At 46.7% G+C, this 13,547-nt stretch overlaps 1 protein-coding gene across 1 annotated transcript in view; it reads left to right on the top strand.

Moving 5' to 3' along the window:
- Positions 1-12,950, top strand: part of LOC126281998 (facilitated trehalose transporter Tret1-2 homolog) — a 49,559-nt gene extending 36,609 nt beyond the window's left edge. The window contains exons 4-5 of the mRNA XM_049981387.1: positions 5,452-5,754; positions 11,766-12,950. Coding sequence (XP_049837344.1) covers positions 5,452-5,754; positions 11,766-12,053 — 591 coding nt within the window. The 3' untranslated portion in view covers positions 12,054-12,950. The remainder of the gene's footprint in view (positions 1-5,451; positions 5,755-11,765) is intronic.
- The last annotated feature ends 597 nt before the right edge of the window (positions 12,951-13,547 follow it).

Below are 13,547 nucleotides of genomic sequence, written 5' to 3'. Positions count from 1 at the left end.
TCGCACATGGAATGGCGCGAAGAATGACCGTTTAAATGCCTCTGTGCGTGCTATAATTAATATAATCGTATTATCACGATGCTTAAGGGGACGATATATAGGAAGCTGAAGCATATTCGTAGAAACATTGTTTAAAACCGGTTCTTGAAACTTGTAATTGGTTGTCTCGGGGTAGTTTTTGTCCCATGTTCAATAGTCGGACAGTTCAGTTCATTCAGTATCTATGTGACACTCTCCTAAGGTCAGACAAATACGAGACCATTTATGCTTACCTTCATTCACAGCTATCGTGGAATCATGGCTGCACTGTTGTGAGAAATGTGTACGGCTGCTGGCAGATTACCTCGGAAACTGACACTTATCCCCTTTTAATCCTACTTGCTTGGTGTCCCACTCTCTTAAGTAATATTCTAGCATGGGTATTACGAGTGATTTGTAAGCAATCTCTTTTTTAGACTGATTGCCCTTCCCAAGTAATCTACCGGTAAACCGAAGTCTGCTACTTGCTTCACCCATGAGTGAGCCTGTGTGATCACTACATTTTATGTCCTACCAAGGTATTTGTATGAGTTTACCAGTTCCACTTGTGGTTCGTTTATACTGTAGGTATTGAACATTACGTATTTTCATTTTGTTGCGTGCGCAATTTTATATTTATGAGCATTTAAAGTAAGTTTCTAATATATGCAGCAGATTCAATTCTTATCAGGGCCTGGCTGAACATGTGTCCAGCTCCTTTCATACTGAACTTCACGGTAGATAATTGCATCATCTGTGAGAAGTCTGAAGCTACTATTAACTTTGACTGCAACTTCATTAATATACAAACCCTTCCATGGCGTATTCCCGAAGTTACGTCTGCATTGTTCGATGACTGTCCATCCAAGAAAGCTTGCTGCATCCTCCGTAACAAATAATCCGCAATGAAGTCCCAAACTTCGATTGATACCTAATACGACCGAAAGTTTCATAATAAGTATAGCTGTGGTAGTGAGTCGAATGCTTATTGGAGCCGCACGGGGTGCACGCGCGGTCTGGGGCGCCTTGTCACGGTCCGAGCGGCTCCCCTCGTCGTAGGTAGGAGTCCTCCATCGAGCATGAGTGTGTGTGTTGGCCTTAGCGTAAATTAGTTTAGGTTATGTTAAGTAGTGTATAGGCTTACGGACCGATGACCTCAGCAGTTTGGTCTCATAAGACCTTACCACAATTTTCCAAATTGCGTATCGGAAATCGATACATACTGCATCTTCCCAAATGTCTTGTTCCATGTCCTTTAGTACGTTATGTGAGAAAAGTGCGAGTTGAATTAGACATAAAAGATATTTAGACATGGAGTAGGTCATTTTGTTCGAGTTATCTCATTACGTTTGGTGCCAGAATATGAGCACAATATCTGCAACTACATCATTCTGCGCAAGCCACTTAGCGGTGTGTGGCGGAGCTTACTTCTGGTAACAATCTGTGATTCCTCCTTCCCTTTTCCACTCGTGAGTGGCGCGTGGGAAGAACGATTGTCGTTGAGCCTCCGCATGAGCTCTAATTTCTCAAATATTCTCGTAGTGGTCACTTAGCGAGATATATGCGTTAGGAAGCACTATGTTGTCCAACTCTTCTTGAAATGCACTCACTCGAAGTTTCTGTAATAATCCTCTGCGTTATTGATAATGCTTCTCTTGTAACGTCTGCCATGGGAGTTTGTTGAGCATCGCTGTAACGCTCTCACGCCGACTGAACGATTTTGTGATCAAACGCGCCGCTCTTCGTGGGCTCTTCTCTACCTGTTCCATCATTACTACTTGGTAAGCATCCGATAGTGTTGAACGGAAGTCGGGAATCGGTCGAACAAGCGCCTCATATGCCACGTCGTTCGTGGTTGATTTAGGTTAAGGTTCTGCCCTTGAATTTGAGTGTGGCATCAGTTTTTCCTACTATTTATTTTATGTATTTTTCCAGCATAAGGTAGCTCTTGATAGTGGCTCCTAGATTTCCTTACGGTAGGTACAGTTTCTGGCAGTTTGTTATCAATAGTGTGGTTGTACAGTGACGGCTTTCTCTTCCTGGGTTTGCGCAATACGTTACATTTATTCACATTCAGGGTCAACTGCCAGAACCAGCACCATTCGTCACTCCTCTGCCAAGCGAGGTGACGCAGTGGTAGCACACTGGACTCGCATTCGGGAGAACGACGGCTCAATCTAGCGTCAGGCCATCATGATTTAGGTTTTCCGTGATTTCCCTAAAATCGCTCCAGGCAAATGCCGGGATGGTTCCTTTGAAAGGACACGACTGACTTCCTTGCCCGTCCTTCCTTAATCCGTTGAGACCGATGATCGCTGTCTGGTCTCCTCCCCCAAATAACCGAACCCAACCTCTCAATCCTCTGCAAGTAAATCTGCACATCGATAATATCTTCTGGCGTTGCTACTTTTCTTATAGACAGCCACATCATTTTCGAATTGTCTTGACGAGCATCCGAGTCTTTATACTACATCATTTATACAGACTGCAAACAACAATGGGCCTATGCTATTTGCTCGTGGTACTCCAGAAATTACCTTTACATCTGTCGGTTCTACTGTGTTGAAGTTGAAATGTAGAATACTGTACGAAAGGAAGTCTTACATCCAGTCGCAAACCTAATTCGATACTCGATAACCTCTTTTTTTGCCGACAGTGCAGGACGATGTCAAATGCCTTCCTGAAGCCAAGGAACACGGTAGCAACGGGAGCGCTGTTGTCTGCAGCTCTATGGATTTCATGGGGGAACGTGGCGAGCAGAGTTTCATGAAATCCCTATTTGTGCAATCCAAGCTGATATTTACCGAGTAGATTTTTTCTCCAAAACTGTCATAATTCTTGAGCATATTCTATTATTGAAGTCAGCGGTATATAATTATGTGCATCTCTCCTATGAGGCTTCTTGCAAACGTGAATGGCCTGCATTTTTTTCCACTCACTAGTTACACTTCGTTGCCCCAGCGATCTACGATAAACTGCTGCTAGAAGAGGATAAAATTCTTTCGCACAATATTTGTACAGTAGAATCCTGAACATTCCAGTATCTTAGTTTTCAGCGTAGGTACGACGACTGGAAGGATGGATCGTGTTGCAATCTTTAGCGAAGAAACATTCCAGACGATCGAATGCAGTACTTGAGCCTTCTCTCTGTTATCTTTCGGTACCAGCATGGTCACCGAACGAATGAATAGAATATCTCGAGCCGCTTACTAATTTCACTTAAGACCATAACTCCTTTGTTTTCAACTCAGATTGGTTGATAACATTTTTGTTTCAAAGTCGATGAACGCTTCTCTCATTACAGTCATTAAATTCATTTTCATTTCTTTTAGCTTTTTTCTTGCAGCTAGGTTTTAACTTCACCTGAATTCACAATGAAGCTCTGTTTGTTTACGTTGCAGTTTTCTAACATACGTATTAAACCACTATGGGTCTCTCACATCTCTTAAGACCTTGCTCGAACATACTTGTCAGAGGCATATTGAACAATACTTTTAAATTTTTTCGCTTGGTGTTCCACATTATGGTCCTCATAACTGAATATACAATGCTGACGGTTCAGATACTCTACAGTTTGTATCCTGTCACTGTTGCTAAGGAAAAGTATTTGCAGGTTTCTGTGGAGGTCACACCTTACATTGACGTCAACGGCGGGCACCAGTTTCGAATGTAATGAAGGTCTAACCGTTCAATACCCGGTGTAGTGATAAGATCCTCAACAGATTTTGACATGTAGTGGACTGGTGCTTTACGATATAACACTTTGGAATTCTGTCAATGTACGGGATGGTTATGACTAAACTTTCCTTTTTTAACACATTATAACACACAAATTAACTACCGTACGAGTACCAAACTTGGTAACATTAATATCCAGAACATGGGGTGCAAGATTTCCAGTTCAATCTATGGATACGACGTGCCGCGATCAGTCATCATGATTCATAGTCTCACATACCTGACCAGTCGCTGTGCACTTGTTGATGCGTCAACATGAGCTTGGGCTGAAGGGGCAGGGCATTGTTGGTGAAGCTCTGTTATCAAAACAACAGTAATACTGTATCTGCACTTCTGGAATATCGCCGGCTGAAAGGATCACGGAAGGGTTTTCTTTCTCCGCCCTCTGTGCTTGGTATGATGAAAAAGTTAGAATCAACTGAACAACTGGTCATCCCTGCGGAAAGAGGACGGTGGTTGCTGAAATCGCTGTTGCTGTGGCAGACAACGCTGCGCGCAACTTCCGATCGTCAAGCAGTGCGGGTGCTGTGTCACGACAGTCGAACATCCCGTGGTCCACTGTACCGAGTGTGCTCCGAACCATTCTCAGATGGCATCCGTACGAGATCCATATCGAACAACAGCGTGCACCACAGGACGTACAACGACGCGTTGACATCGCTCTCCACTTTCTCGCAAGGACTGAATTTGACGAGGGCTGGCACTGGACCATCCTAAGGACAGATGAAATTTTAATTTTCTCTGATGGATGACGTGAACTCACAGTATTGCCGAATGTGGGGATCTTAGCCTCCAGTCACTGTGCATGAAGTTCCTCTATATGGTGAACTTGTTAAAGTATGGTTTGGCTTCACGGCTCGTTCATGATTGGCGCAATCTCTTTTTGGACACGTTGGTGTTCAAGGCCCAAAGACGTGGAGTCTCACTGGCCAGTGATATCGCGATATGCTTCGCCAGCATGTCATACCCGACCTACAGGAGAGAGGCGCAGTGAACTCAACAATTTTCGTACAACGGGGGGGGGGGGGGGGGGGGGGCACAGCACATCGCTCGTGAAGCTCACCTGCTTCTCCGAAACACAACTCGAAACGACAGAATTATCAGCCGATCGTTTCCACATGCTTGGCCGGCACGATCATCTGATCACGCTCCCTGTGATTTCCGGTTGTTGGGCTACCTCAAGGGCAGGGTTTACCAGAGGAATATTCGTTAATGTGCTGATCTGAAGCGCAGCACATTAGGAGAGGCAGACGGCACAACTACGGACATGCTTCGTTCTGCTGTGGAGAATGCAATCCAGGGCTTTCAGGTTCTTCTGGACACTGATGGGTGCCATATTGAGCCCCTTTTGTTGCTGTAGAGGTACCAGTATGTAATGGTATTATGCACCATAGCAGCGTATTGAAAGTGTTTCAATTGAATTGATTCTGCATTATTTCTCTTCCCCATGTCATTGACATTAATGCTGCCAAGTCTTTTACTCGTACGGTAGTTAGTTTACGTGTTATAACGAGTTAAATCGGGAAAAGTTTAATTATAACCAACCGGTAAGTGTAGGCGGGGGTAGGTTTGATCAAGGTTTCTTGGTCGCTGGATTCATGGCGTTAGCGACGTTCATTGCTCCGCTAAAGAACTTGCAAGGCAGCAGACGGGGGACGCTCAGTGTTGTGAGGCGGCGTGGTGCGCTGCCCGCAGCTGGTGGCGACGGCGCTGTCCGGGGCGGTGGTGGAGCGCGCGGGCCGGCGGCCGCTGCTGCTGGCGTCCGGCGCCACGGCGGCGCTCAGCCACGCGGCGCTCGCCCTCTCCGCGTCGCCGTGGGCGGCGGCCGCCACCTGGCTGCCACTGCTCGCCATCAACGTCTTCTTCGTCGCCTTCGCGGCCGGCTTCGGCTCGCTGCCCTGGTTCATCACGGCCGAGGTGGTGCCCACGCCGGACGCCGCCTGGATGAGCGGGCTGGCTGTCGCGTCCAACTGGTCGCTCATCTTCACCGTCACCAAGGTACTCCCCTCCGCCAGTGCCTGTACATGCACGTAATCTGATCAAAACCATCCGGACAAATCAGTGGACTTCTCTATGACATGTCTACACCATTAGCCTTTATGACGGCTTAAACGCTTCTTTCGATCTGGTGCCTTAGTGTCTGTGGAGGTTTGTGCAGCCCATTATTCCTCGAGAGCCGAAACAACAGACGGCAGTGATGTTCGATGCTAGGGTCCAGAGTGAAGCCGACGCTCTAACTCATCCAAAAAGGGTTCCATTGGGTTCAGGTCGGAACTGTAGGCAAACCAGTCCATGCTAGGGAAGCTATTGTCCACAAACCATTATCTCGTAGATGTTGTTTTATGCTATGGATAACTATCATGCTAACACGGTCATCGTCTTTCAACTGTTCCTATACTGCCTGCAGTATACAATGCTCTAAAGCAGATTCATATAAGCTTACATTTAGCGTTTTCTTTAGCGCGGTGAGAAACACCCCCTTAGCGAAACATCATCTCCACCGTACTTCGTTGATGGTAGGAAACGTTCTCTTTCATCGATTTGCCGCAGAGCATAGCTTGGTTCACCACTCCACACGAATAGTTTCCGGTCGTCATCTCTCCAGTGGCATCGCTCTTTACATTACTGCAACATTCACTGTCCATTAACTACACGAATTTGTGGCTAATGACGAGATGGTCAATAGCTTCGTGCGCACCCTCATTGTGCTAGCTAGGAACTGCAGTTACGAACAATTTAAACTGGAACGATGACAAAGGAATCGTTGGGGAAAGGGAAAACTGAACACTGTGATTTACTGACATAACACTTACAAGATGTCACAGATATAGTAGACAGAATGTGAACAAAACGCTCGCCCGTCTGTTAACGTACTACTAGGCGCTAGGAGATCCTTCCAGGTGGGATTAACTGGAGACGTCGAAGAACTACAAAGAACAGCAACTCGTTTTGTATTATCGTGAAATAGATGAGAGAGTGTCACGTACATGATAAACGGGTGGGGTGGCAAAAATAAAAAAAAAAACGTCGTATCTCGTTGAAGTGAGATTTTTTCAAGATATTTCAATCACTAACTTACACCTATTAAGGAAAAGTACACTCCTGGAAATTGAAATAAGAACACCGTGAAATCATTGTCCCAGGAAGGGGAAACTTTATTGACACATTCCTGGGGTCAGATACATCACATGATCACACTGACAGAACCACAGGCACATAGACACAGGCAACAGAGCATGCACAATGTCGGCACTAGTACAGTGTATATCCACTTTTCGCAGCAATGCAGGCTGCTATTCTCCCATGGAGACGATCGTAGAGATGCCGGATGTAGTCCTGTGGAACGGCTTCCCATGCCATTTCCACCTGGCGCCTCAGTTGGACCAGCGTTCGTGTTTGACGTGCAGACCGCGTGAGACGACGCTTCATCCAGTCCCCAACATGCTCAATGAGGGACAGATCCGGAGATCTTGCTGGCCAGGGTAGTTGACTTACACCTTCTAGAGCACGTTGAGTGGCACGGGATACGTGCGGACGTGCATTGTCCTGCTGGAACAGCAAGTTCCCTTGCCGGTCTAGGAATGGTAGAACGTTGGGTTCGATGACGGTTTGGATGTGCCATGCACTATTCAGTGTCTCCTCGACGATCACCAGAGGTGTACGGCCAGTGTAGGAGATCGCTCCCCACACCATGATGCCGGGTGTTGGCCCTGTGTGCCTCGGTCGAATGCAGTCCTGATTGTGGCGCTCACCTGCACCGCGCCAAACACGCATACGACCATCATTGGCACCAAGGCAGAAGCGACTCTCATCGCTGAAGACGACACGTCTCCATTCGTCCCTCCATTCACGCCTGTCGCGACACCACTGGAGGCGGGCTGCACGATGTTGGGGCGTGAGCGGAAGACGGCCTAACGGTGTGCGGGACCGTAGCCCAGCTTCATGGAGACGGTTGCGAATGGTCCTCGCCGATACCCCAGGAGCAACAGTGTCCCTAATTTGCTGGAAAGTGGCGGTGCGGTCCCCTACGGCACTGCGTAGGATCCTACGGTCTTGGCGTGCATCCGTGAATCGCTGCGGTCCGGTCCCAGGTCGACGGGCACGTGCACCTTCCGCCAAACACTGGCGACAACATCGATGTACTGTGGAGACCTCACGCCCCACGTGTTGAGCAGTTCGGCGGTACGTCCACCCGGCCTCCCGCATGCCCACTATACGCCCTCGCTCAAAGTCCGTCAACTGCACATACGGTTCACGTCCACGCTGTCGCGGCATGCTACCAGTGTTAAAGACTGCGATGGAGCTCCGTATGCCACGGCAAACTGGCTGACACTGACGACGGCGGTGCACAAATGCTGCGCAACTAGCGCCATTCGATGGCCAACACCGCGGTTCCTGGTGTGTCCGCTGTGCCGTGCGTGTGATCATTGCTTGTACAGCCCTCTCGCAGTGTCCGGAGCAAGTATGGTGGGTCTGACACACCGGTGTCAATGTGTTCTTTTTTCCATTTCCAGGAGTGTAATTGCACTGACGGTAATCTACATAGGGAGAAAATGTGACAGTAATAAAATAAAAATAAGAGGTCGTAAGGCAAGTCTTCGATTGTTCCCACGCACTGGTCGACAATGCGACCGTAGATACATAGTCTGAAGGTGTTTCGATTACCGCTGTGCCAGGCTGCTAAGTTTGAATTGCAGAGTCAGCACGCAGAAATACAGTCCTGGAAATTGAAATAATAACACCGTGAATTCATTGTCCCAGGAAGGGGAAACTTTATTGACACATTCCTGGGGTCAGATACATCACATGATCACACTGACAGAACCACAGGCACATAGACGCAGACAACAGAGCATGCACAATGGCGACACTAGTACAGTGTATATCCACCTTTCGCAGCAATGCAGGCTGCTATTCTCCCATGGAGACGATCGTAGAGATGCTGGATGTAGTCCTGTGGAACGGCTTGTCATGCCATTTCCACCTGGCGCCTCAGTTGGACCAGCATTCGTGCTGGACGTGCAGACCGCGTGAGACGACGCTTCATCCAGTCCCAAACATGCTCAATGGGGGACAGATCCGGAGATCTTGCTGGCCAGGGTAGTTGACTTACACCTTCTAGAGCACGTTGGGTGGCACGGGATACATGTGGACGTGCATTGTCCTGTTGGAACAGCAAGTTCCCTTGCCGGTCTAGGAATGGTAGAACGATGGGTTCGATGACGGTTTGGATGTACCGTGCACTATTCAGTGCCCCCTCGACGATCACCAGAGGTGTACGGCCAGTGTAGGAGATCGCTCCCCACACCATGATGCCGGGTGTAGGCCCTGTGTGCCTCGGTCGTATGCAGTCCTGATTGTGGCGCTCACCTGCACGGCGCCAAACACGCATACGACCATCATTGGCACCAAGGCAGAAGTGACTCTCATCGCTGAAGACGACAAGTCTCCATTCGTCCCTCCATTCACGCCTGTCGCGACACCACTGGAGGCGGGCTGCACGATGTTGGGGCGTGAGCGGAAGACGGCCTAACGGTGTGCGGGACCGTAGCCCAGCTTCATGGAGGCGGTTGCGAATAGTCCTCGCCGATACCCCAGGAGCAACAGTGTCCCTAATTTGCTGGGAAGTGGCGGTGCGGTCCCCTATGGCACTGCGTAGGATCCTACGGTCTTGGCGTGCATCCGAGCATCGCTGCGGTCCGGTCCCAGGTCGACGGGCACATGCACCTTCCGCCGACCACTGGCGACAACATCGATGTACTGTGGAGACCTCACGCCCCACGTGTTGAGCAATTCGGCGGTACGCCACCTGGCCTCCCGCATGCCCACTATACGCACTCACTCAAAGTCCGTCAACTGCACATACAGTTCACGTCTACGCTATCGCGGCATGCTACCAAGACTGCGATGGAGCTCCGTATGCCACGGCAAACTGGCTGACACTGACGGCGGCGGTGCACAAATGATGCGCAGCTAGCGCCATTCGACGGCTAAAACCGTGGTTCCTGGTGTGTCCGCTGTGCTGTGCGTGTGATCATTGCTTGTACAGCCCTCCCGCAGTGTCCGGAGCAAGTATGATGGGTCTGACACACCGGTGTCAATGTGTTCTTTTTTCCATTTCCAGGAGTGTAGTACCCAATAAAATTTATTATTTAAAATTCTACGCCGGCCGGAGTGGCCGCTACGGTCGCAGGTTCGAATGCTGCCTCAGGCATGGATGTGTGTGATGTCCTTAGATTAGTTAGGTTTAAATAGTTTAAGTTCTAGGCGACTGATGACCTCAGACGTTAAGTCGCATAGTGCTCAGAATCATTTGGACCATTTTTTTAAAATTCTGCACAATGCGTTTTGGGGGATTATACCTGCATTATCAGGTGAGTTATGTCTATTATATCTTTTAAAGCATGGTTTTACTGTGTACACGACATTTCAGTTACTGTCTGGCACCAGAATACAAAACTCTAATTTAATCAATATCAAAGTTAAATGTATTTTCTGATTAGCTAGGTGGACAGTAACATAAGAGTAAATTCCTATCAAAGGTTACAAACTGTGCACTAAACTAAGCAAAGCCAGCGTTTTAGGAGCTAACAGCTCACAAGAACAAATAATAAGAATAGTAACGCTGCTTATGGTAGAAAATTTTGTGTGGTATTTTAATACTCTATTTTAATTACTATTCTTGAAAGTACATAGTGAGAGTACGGTTGTAATAGTTATGGCAGCTGTTTCGCATTCAAATATCTGGAATGTTCATCAGATAAAAGAAAATATTTAGAATAGGAAAGCCTCTGTTTTAAACAACAGTCTAAAACTCACACACACGTAATACCAACGTAATGTAATAACAATAATTACAATGTAAGATAAGATTTGACCGAGCCCAAAGGGAGACCAGAGGGAGACCAAGAGATGGCTACACTAAGCAGATTCAGAAGGATGTAGGTTGCAGTAGGTACTTGGAGATGAAGAAGCTTTCACAGAATAGAGTAGCTTGGAGAGCTGCACCAAACCAGTCTCTGGACTGAAGACCATAACAACAACAATAACAAGTAATTATTACTCTCTCGCTGGATTCCTACAGCTCTTATAGGGTAGGCCAGAAGAACAAAATAATGCATTTATTGCAGCCATCTGGGCATGCAAGCTCGAAGTACTATCATAATAACACAAGAAAGTAGAGGTTTCACACATCGTGGTTTGCATAGCCACTTACAGACCATGTTTAGTTCACATTTGTATACGGTAACGTTGGCATATTCGGTTACACAGTTGACACTCGCATGTTGCTTTTGGATCGTTGTTCGTTATGTTACACGTGAGGTGACAGAAACCATGCATTGCTACTCTGGTAACCTCGCGTCTCATCTCGGAGATTTCCTTTTGCCATGTAACGTCAATCATGGCTCCTCTGCTGCAAAATTTTGGAAGCATACGTTCCTTCTCTTATTTAATGTTTTAGTGATCTTTTCGAAGCACTGGTGTTGGATAACATTAGTTTAGTTTAATCTGTATGTCTTGATTGAGGAAGGATCGCTTTAATTGTACAGGTCACCGTCACTTTTCCTTGTGTCAGATTTTGCTCGATAAGATGTGGTCTGATGATTTATATGTCATGCGTCCGTATTGGCGAGAGGCTGGGTTTGAGTAGTGCCGTCGCTGTCTTTAGGCGGAATGATCTGATGTGATCTATTTCGTGAGGAGTCATTATTGCTTGTATTGTTATCTCTGTTATGTTTTGTGAAGGATTTTACCACAGCATCTCGAAGCCTACGTATCTGAATCGTAGCACGAAATGTTTTTCTCTCCTGTATGAAGTTCTCCGCCGGTTCAGGTGCTCTTCCTCCAATTATGAGTAGCAAAATTTCTGTCCACGAATAAAAATCTTACATGAAGGTCGAGGTTTAATATTACGTCTCTCTGCAATGAATACTTTGTATCTACGTGTGGGCCAACACTTGTTGGAATGACTACTTTGATCTCAGTAACAACAGAGACTTAACCGGCAGGTGTTCCCGGAGAGCGTGGCCAAGCTGGGCCGCCAGATGACGTTCGCCCTGCTCAGCGTGCTGAGCACGGTGACGACGCTCTTCGCGCTGCTGTTCGTCCCCGAGACGCGGGGGAAGCCCCGGGACGCCATCCAGAGGGAGCTGCTGGAGGAGAGCGTGTTCGTGCTGCCCTGCTGCGCGCGCAGCCGCCAGCGCGTCAAGCCGACCGACCGCGCAGGCGCCGGCGCGGGGGAGCAGCAGCCACTGGCCGACTACGGCGCCTCTGTCGTCCCTCCTCGGTACTCGTAGACGCGGAACGGAGGGGACTGGACTTCACACAGAGCCCTGTTAACAGCTTTACTGTCGTACTCTTTCCTAGTTGGTACCATAATCAGCCTGTAAGATATACCATACCGAGCACTGCCAAACCACATTATTCTTGCCGCATCCCAGGGACAAGAGGCAGACTTGGGAGTTTCAGACGCAGATGGTTAACTACGGCCGCTGTGTTTCTTCGTGTTAACACTTAGAGACAATATTTTTCCTTTGTACTTGTGGAAAAGACTATTGATACATGTAGTGTGTGTGTGTGGTCGAAGAACGTGATGTCTTTAAAAGTTCAATCGTCAGTAAATTACGCCATGTCCGTTCTCCTTTCCCTAATTTCATACAAAGAGTACATACTGAATGTCGCCGAATGATCTCATTTTCAAACCATGCCATAATATTTCTCCTCATTAACACGTGGTATATTAAAGTATTTTTGTCTGACAAATTAAATATTGCAGTCTACTTCCTTCATTTTACTTAAAATCTAACGTACTTTTAATGGCATGGCATTGTCTCAACACAAATGTAATGTTAGTGGTGAATGTCCAATGTTTTTTTTTAGTATGTTTTATTATATCAAATGTGATCTGTTTAAATGTTATTAACACACGTACTCGGCGAAACCAAAAAAATTTAATTCTCTGTTGGGAAAGTCTGTTTGATGAGCCTCACCGAATATCCTTATATTGCACTCGGTACTGTATGCCCTCATACACTGGCAAAAGGTATTGCAGCCTTTTCTCTCAACTTTTCAGAAATGGAGAAACCGAGCCATGTAACGGATTCTGACCAGAAAATCAACACCATATTGGGGCCTATTGCCCAATAAGCTGGAAATTCGTGTGCTTGTGTAATAAATTTATTTTCTTTTCTTTATTTGAAATTTATTAATTAGCACGTGTATTATTTCAAGCCACATGTCGAATATATACAAGATGTGAGACTTCAAGTGAGCTTTAAAATACCCATGAGATGCTAATAAGATCTGAAACCTGTGACATATACACTCCCCATAAGATTATATGGATTATTAAAAAACTAAGCATCTGAATTGAAACAGGTGTTGCACACTTTATCAAGAAATATTTGTACCACAGCTCACATAGACAAAATGAGAGAGGGCATTTATTGAGCAACGAAATGAAATCCACGGTCAAATAAAATCCTGTTTATTGTTGAGCTTCCTACAGTCTACATACAGGTAAAATAATAAAATAGTCTACATACAGGTAAAACAAAAAAAGAAAACGCACAAAAGGTTCAAATGAAATATGCAGGGAACACAGTAATGACTTGGTTCAGGTGGTGGAACTGGAAATGAAACGACACAGTTTGCTAAGTCCTCGTAAACCCTGAATGACTGCGGAAGTAAAGAGAAAGAACATGCAAGCATTAGCACCCTTTCCTACTGAGCGCATGTTGTGTTTAGCTATCTGAGGCTGCAGTGATAGCTGAACGTTAGAAGACCAGCTC

Source organism: Schistocerca gregaria, chromosome 7 (assembly GCF_023897955.1).
Source record: "Schistocerca gregaria isolate iqSchGreg1 chromosome 7, iqSchGreg1.2, whole genome shotgun sequence".
In the NCBI taxonomy this organism is placed as follows: domain Eukaryota; kingdom Metazoa; phylum Arthropoda; class Insecta; order Orthoptera; family Acrididae; genus Schistocerca; species Schistocerca gregaria.
The sequence above is the reverse complement of the archived record's forward strand: the minus strand, read 5'-3'. Positions and strand labels throughout refer to the sequence as shown.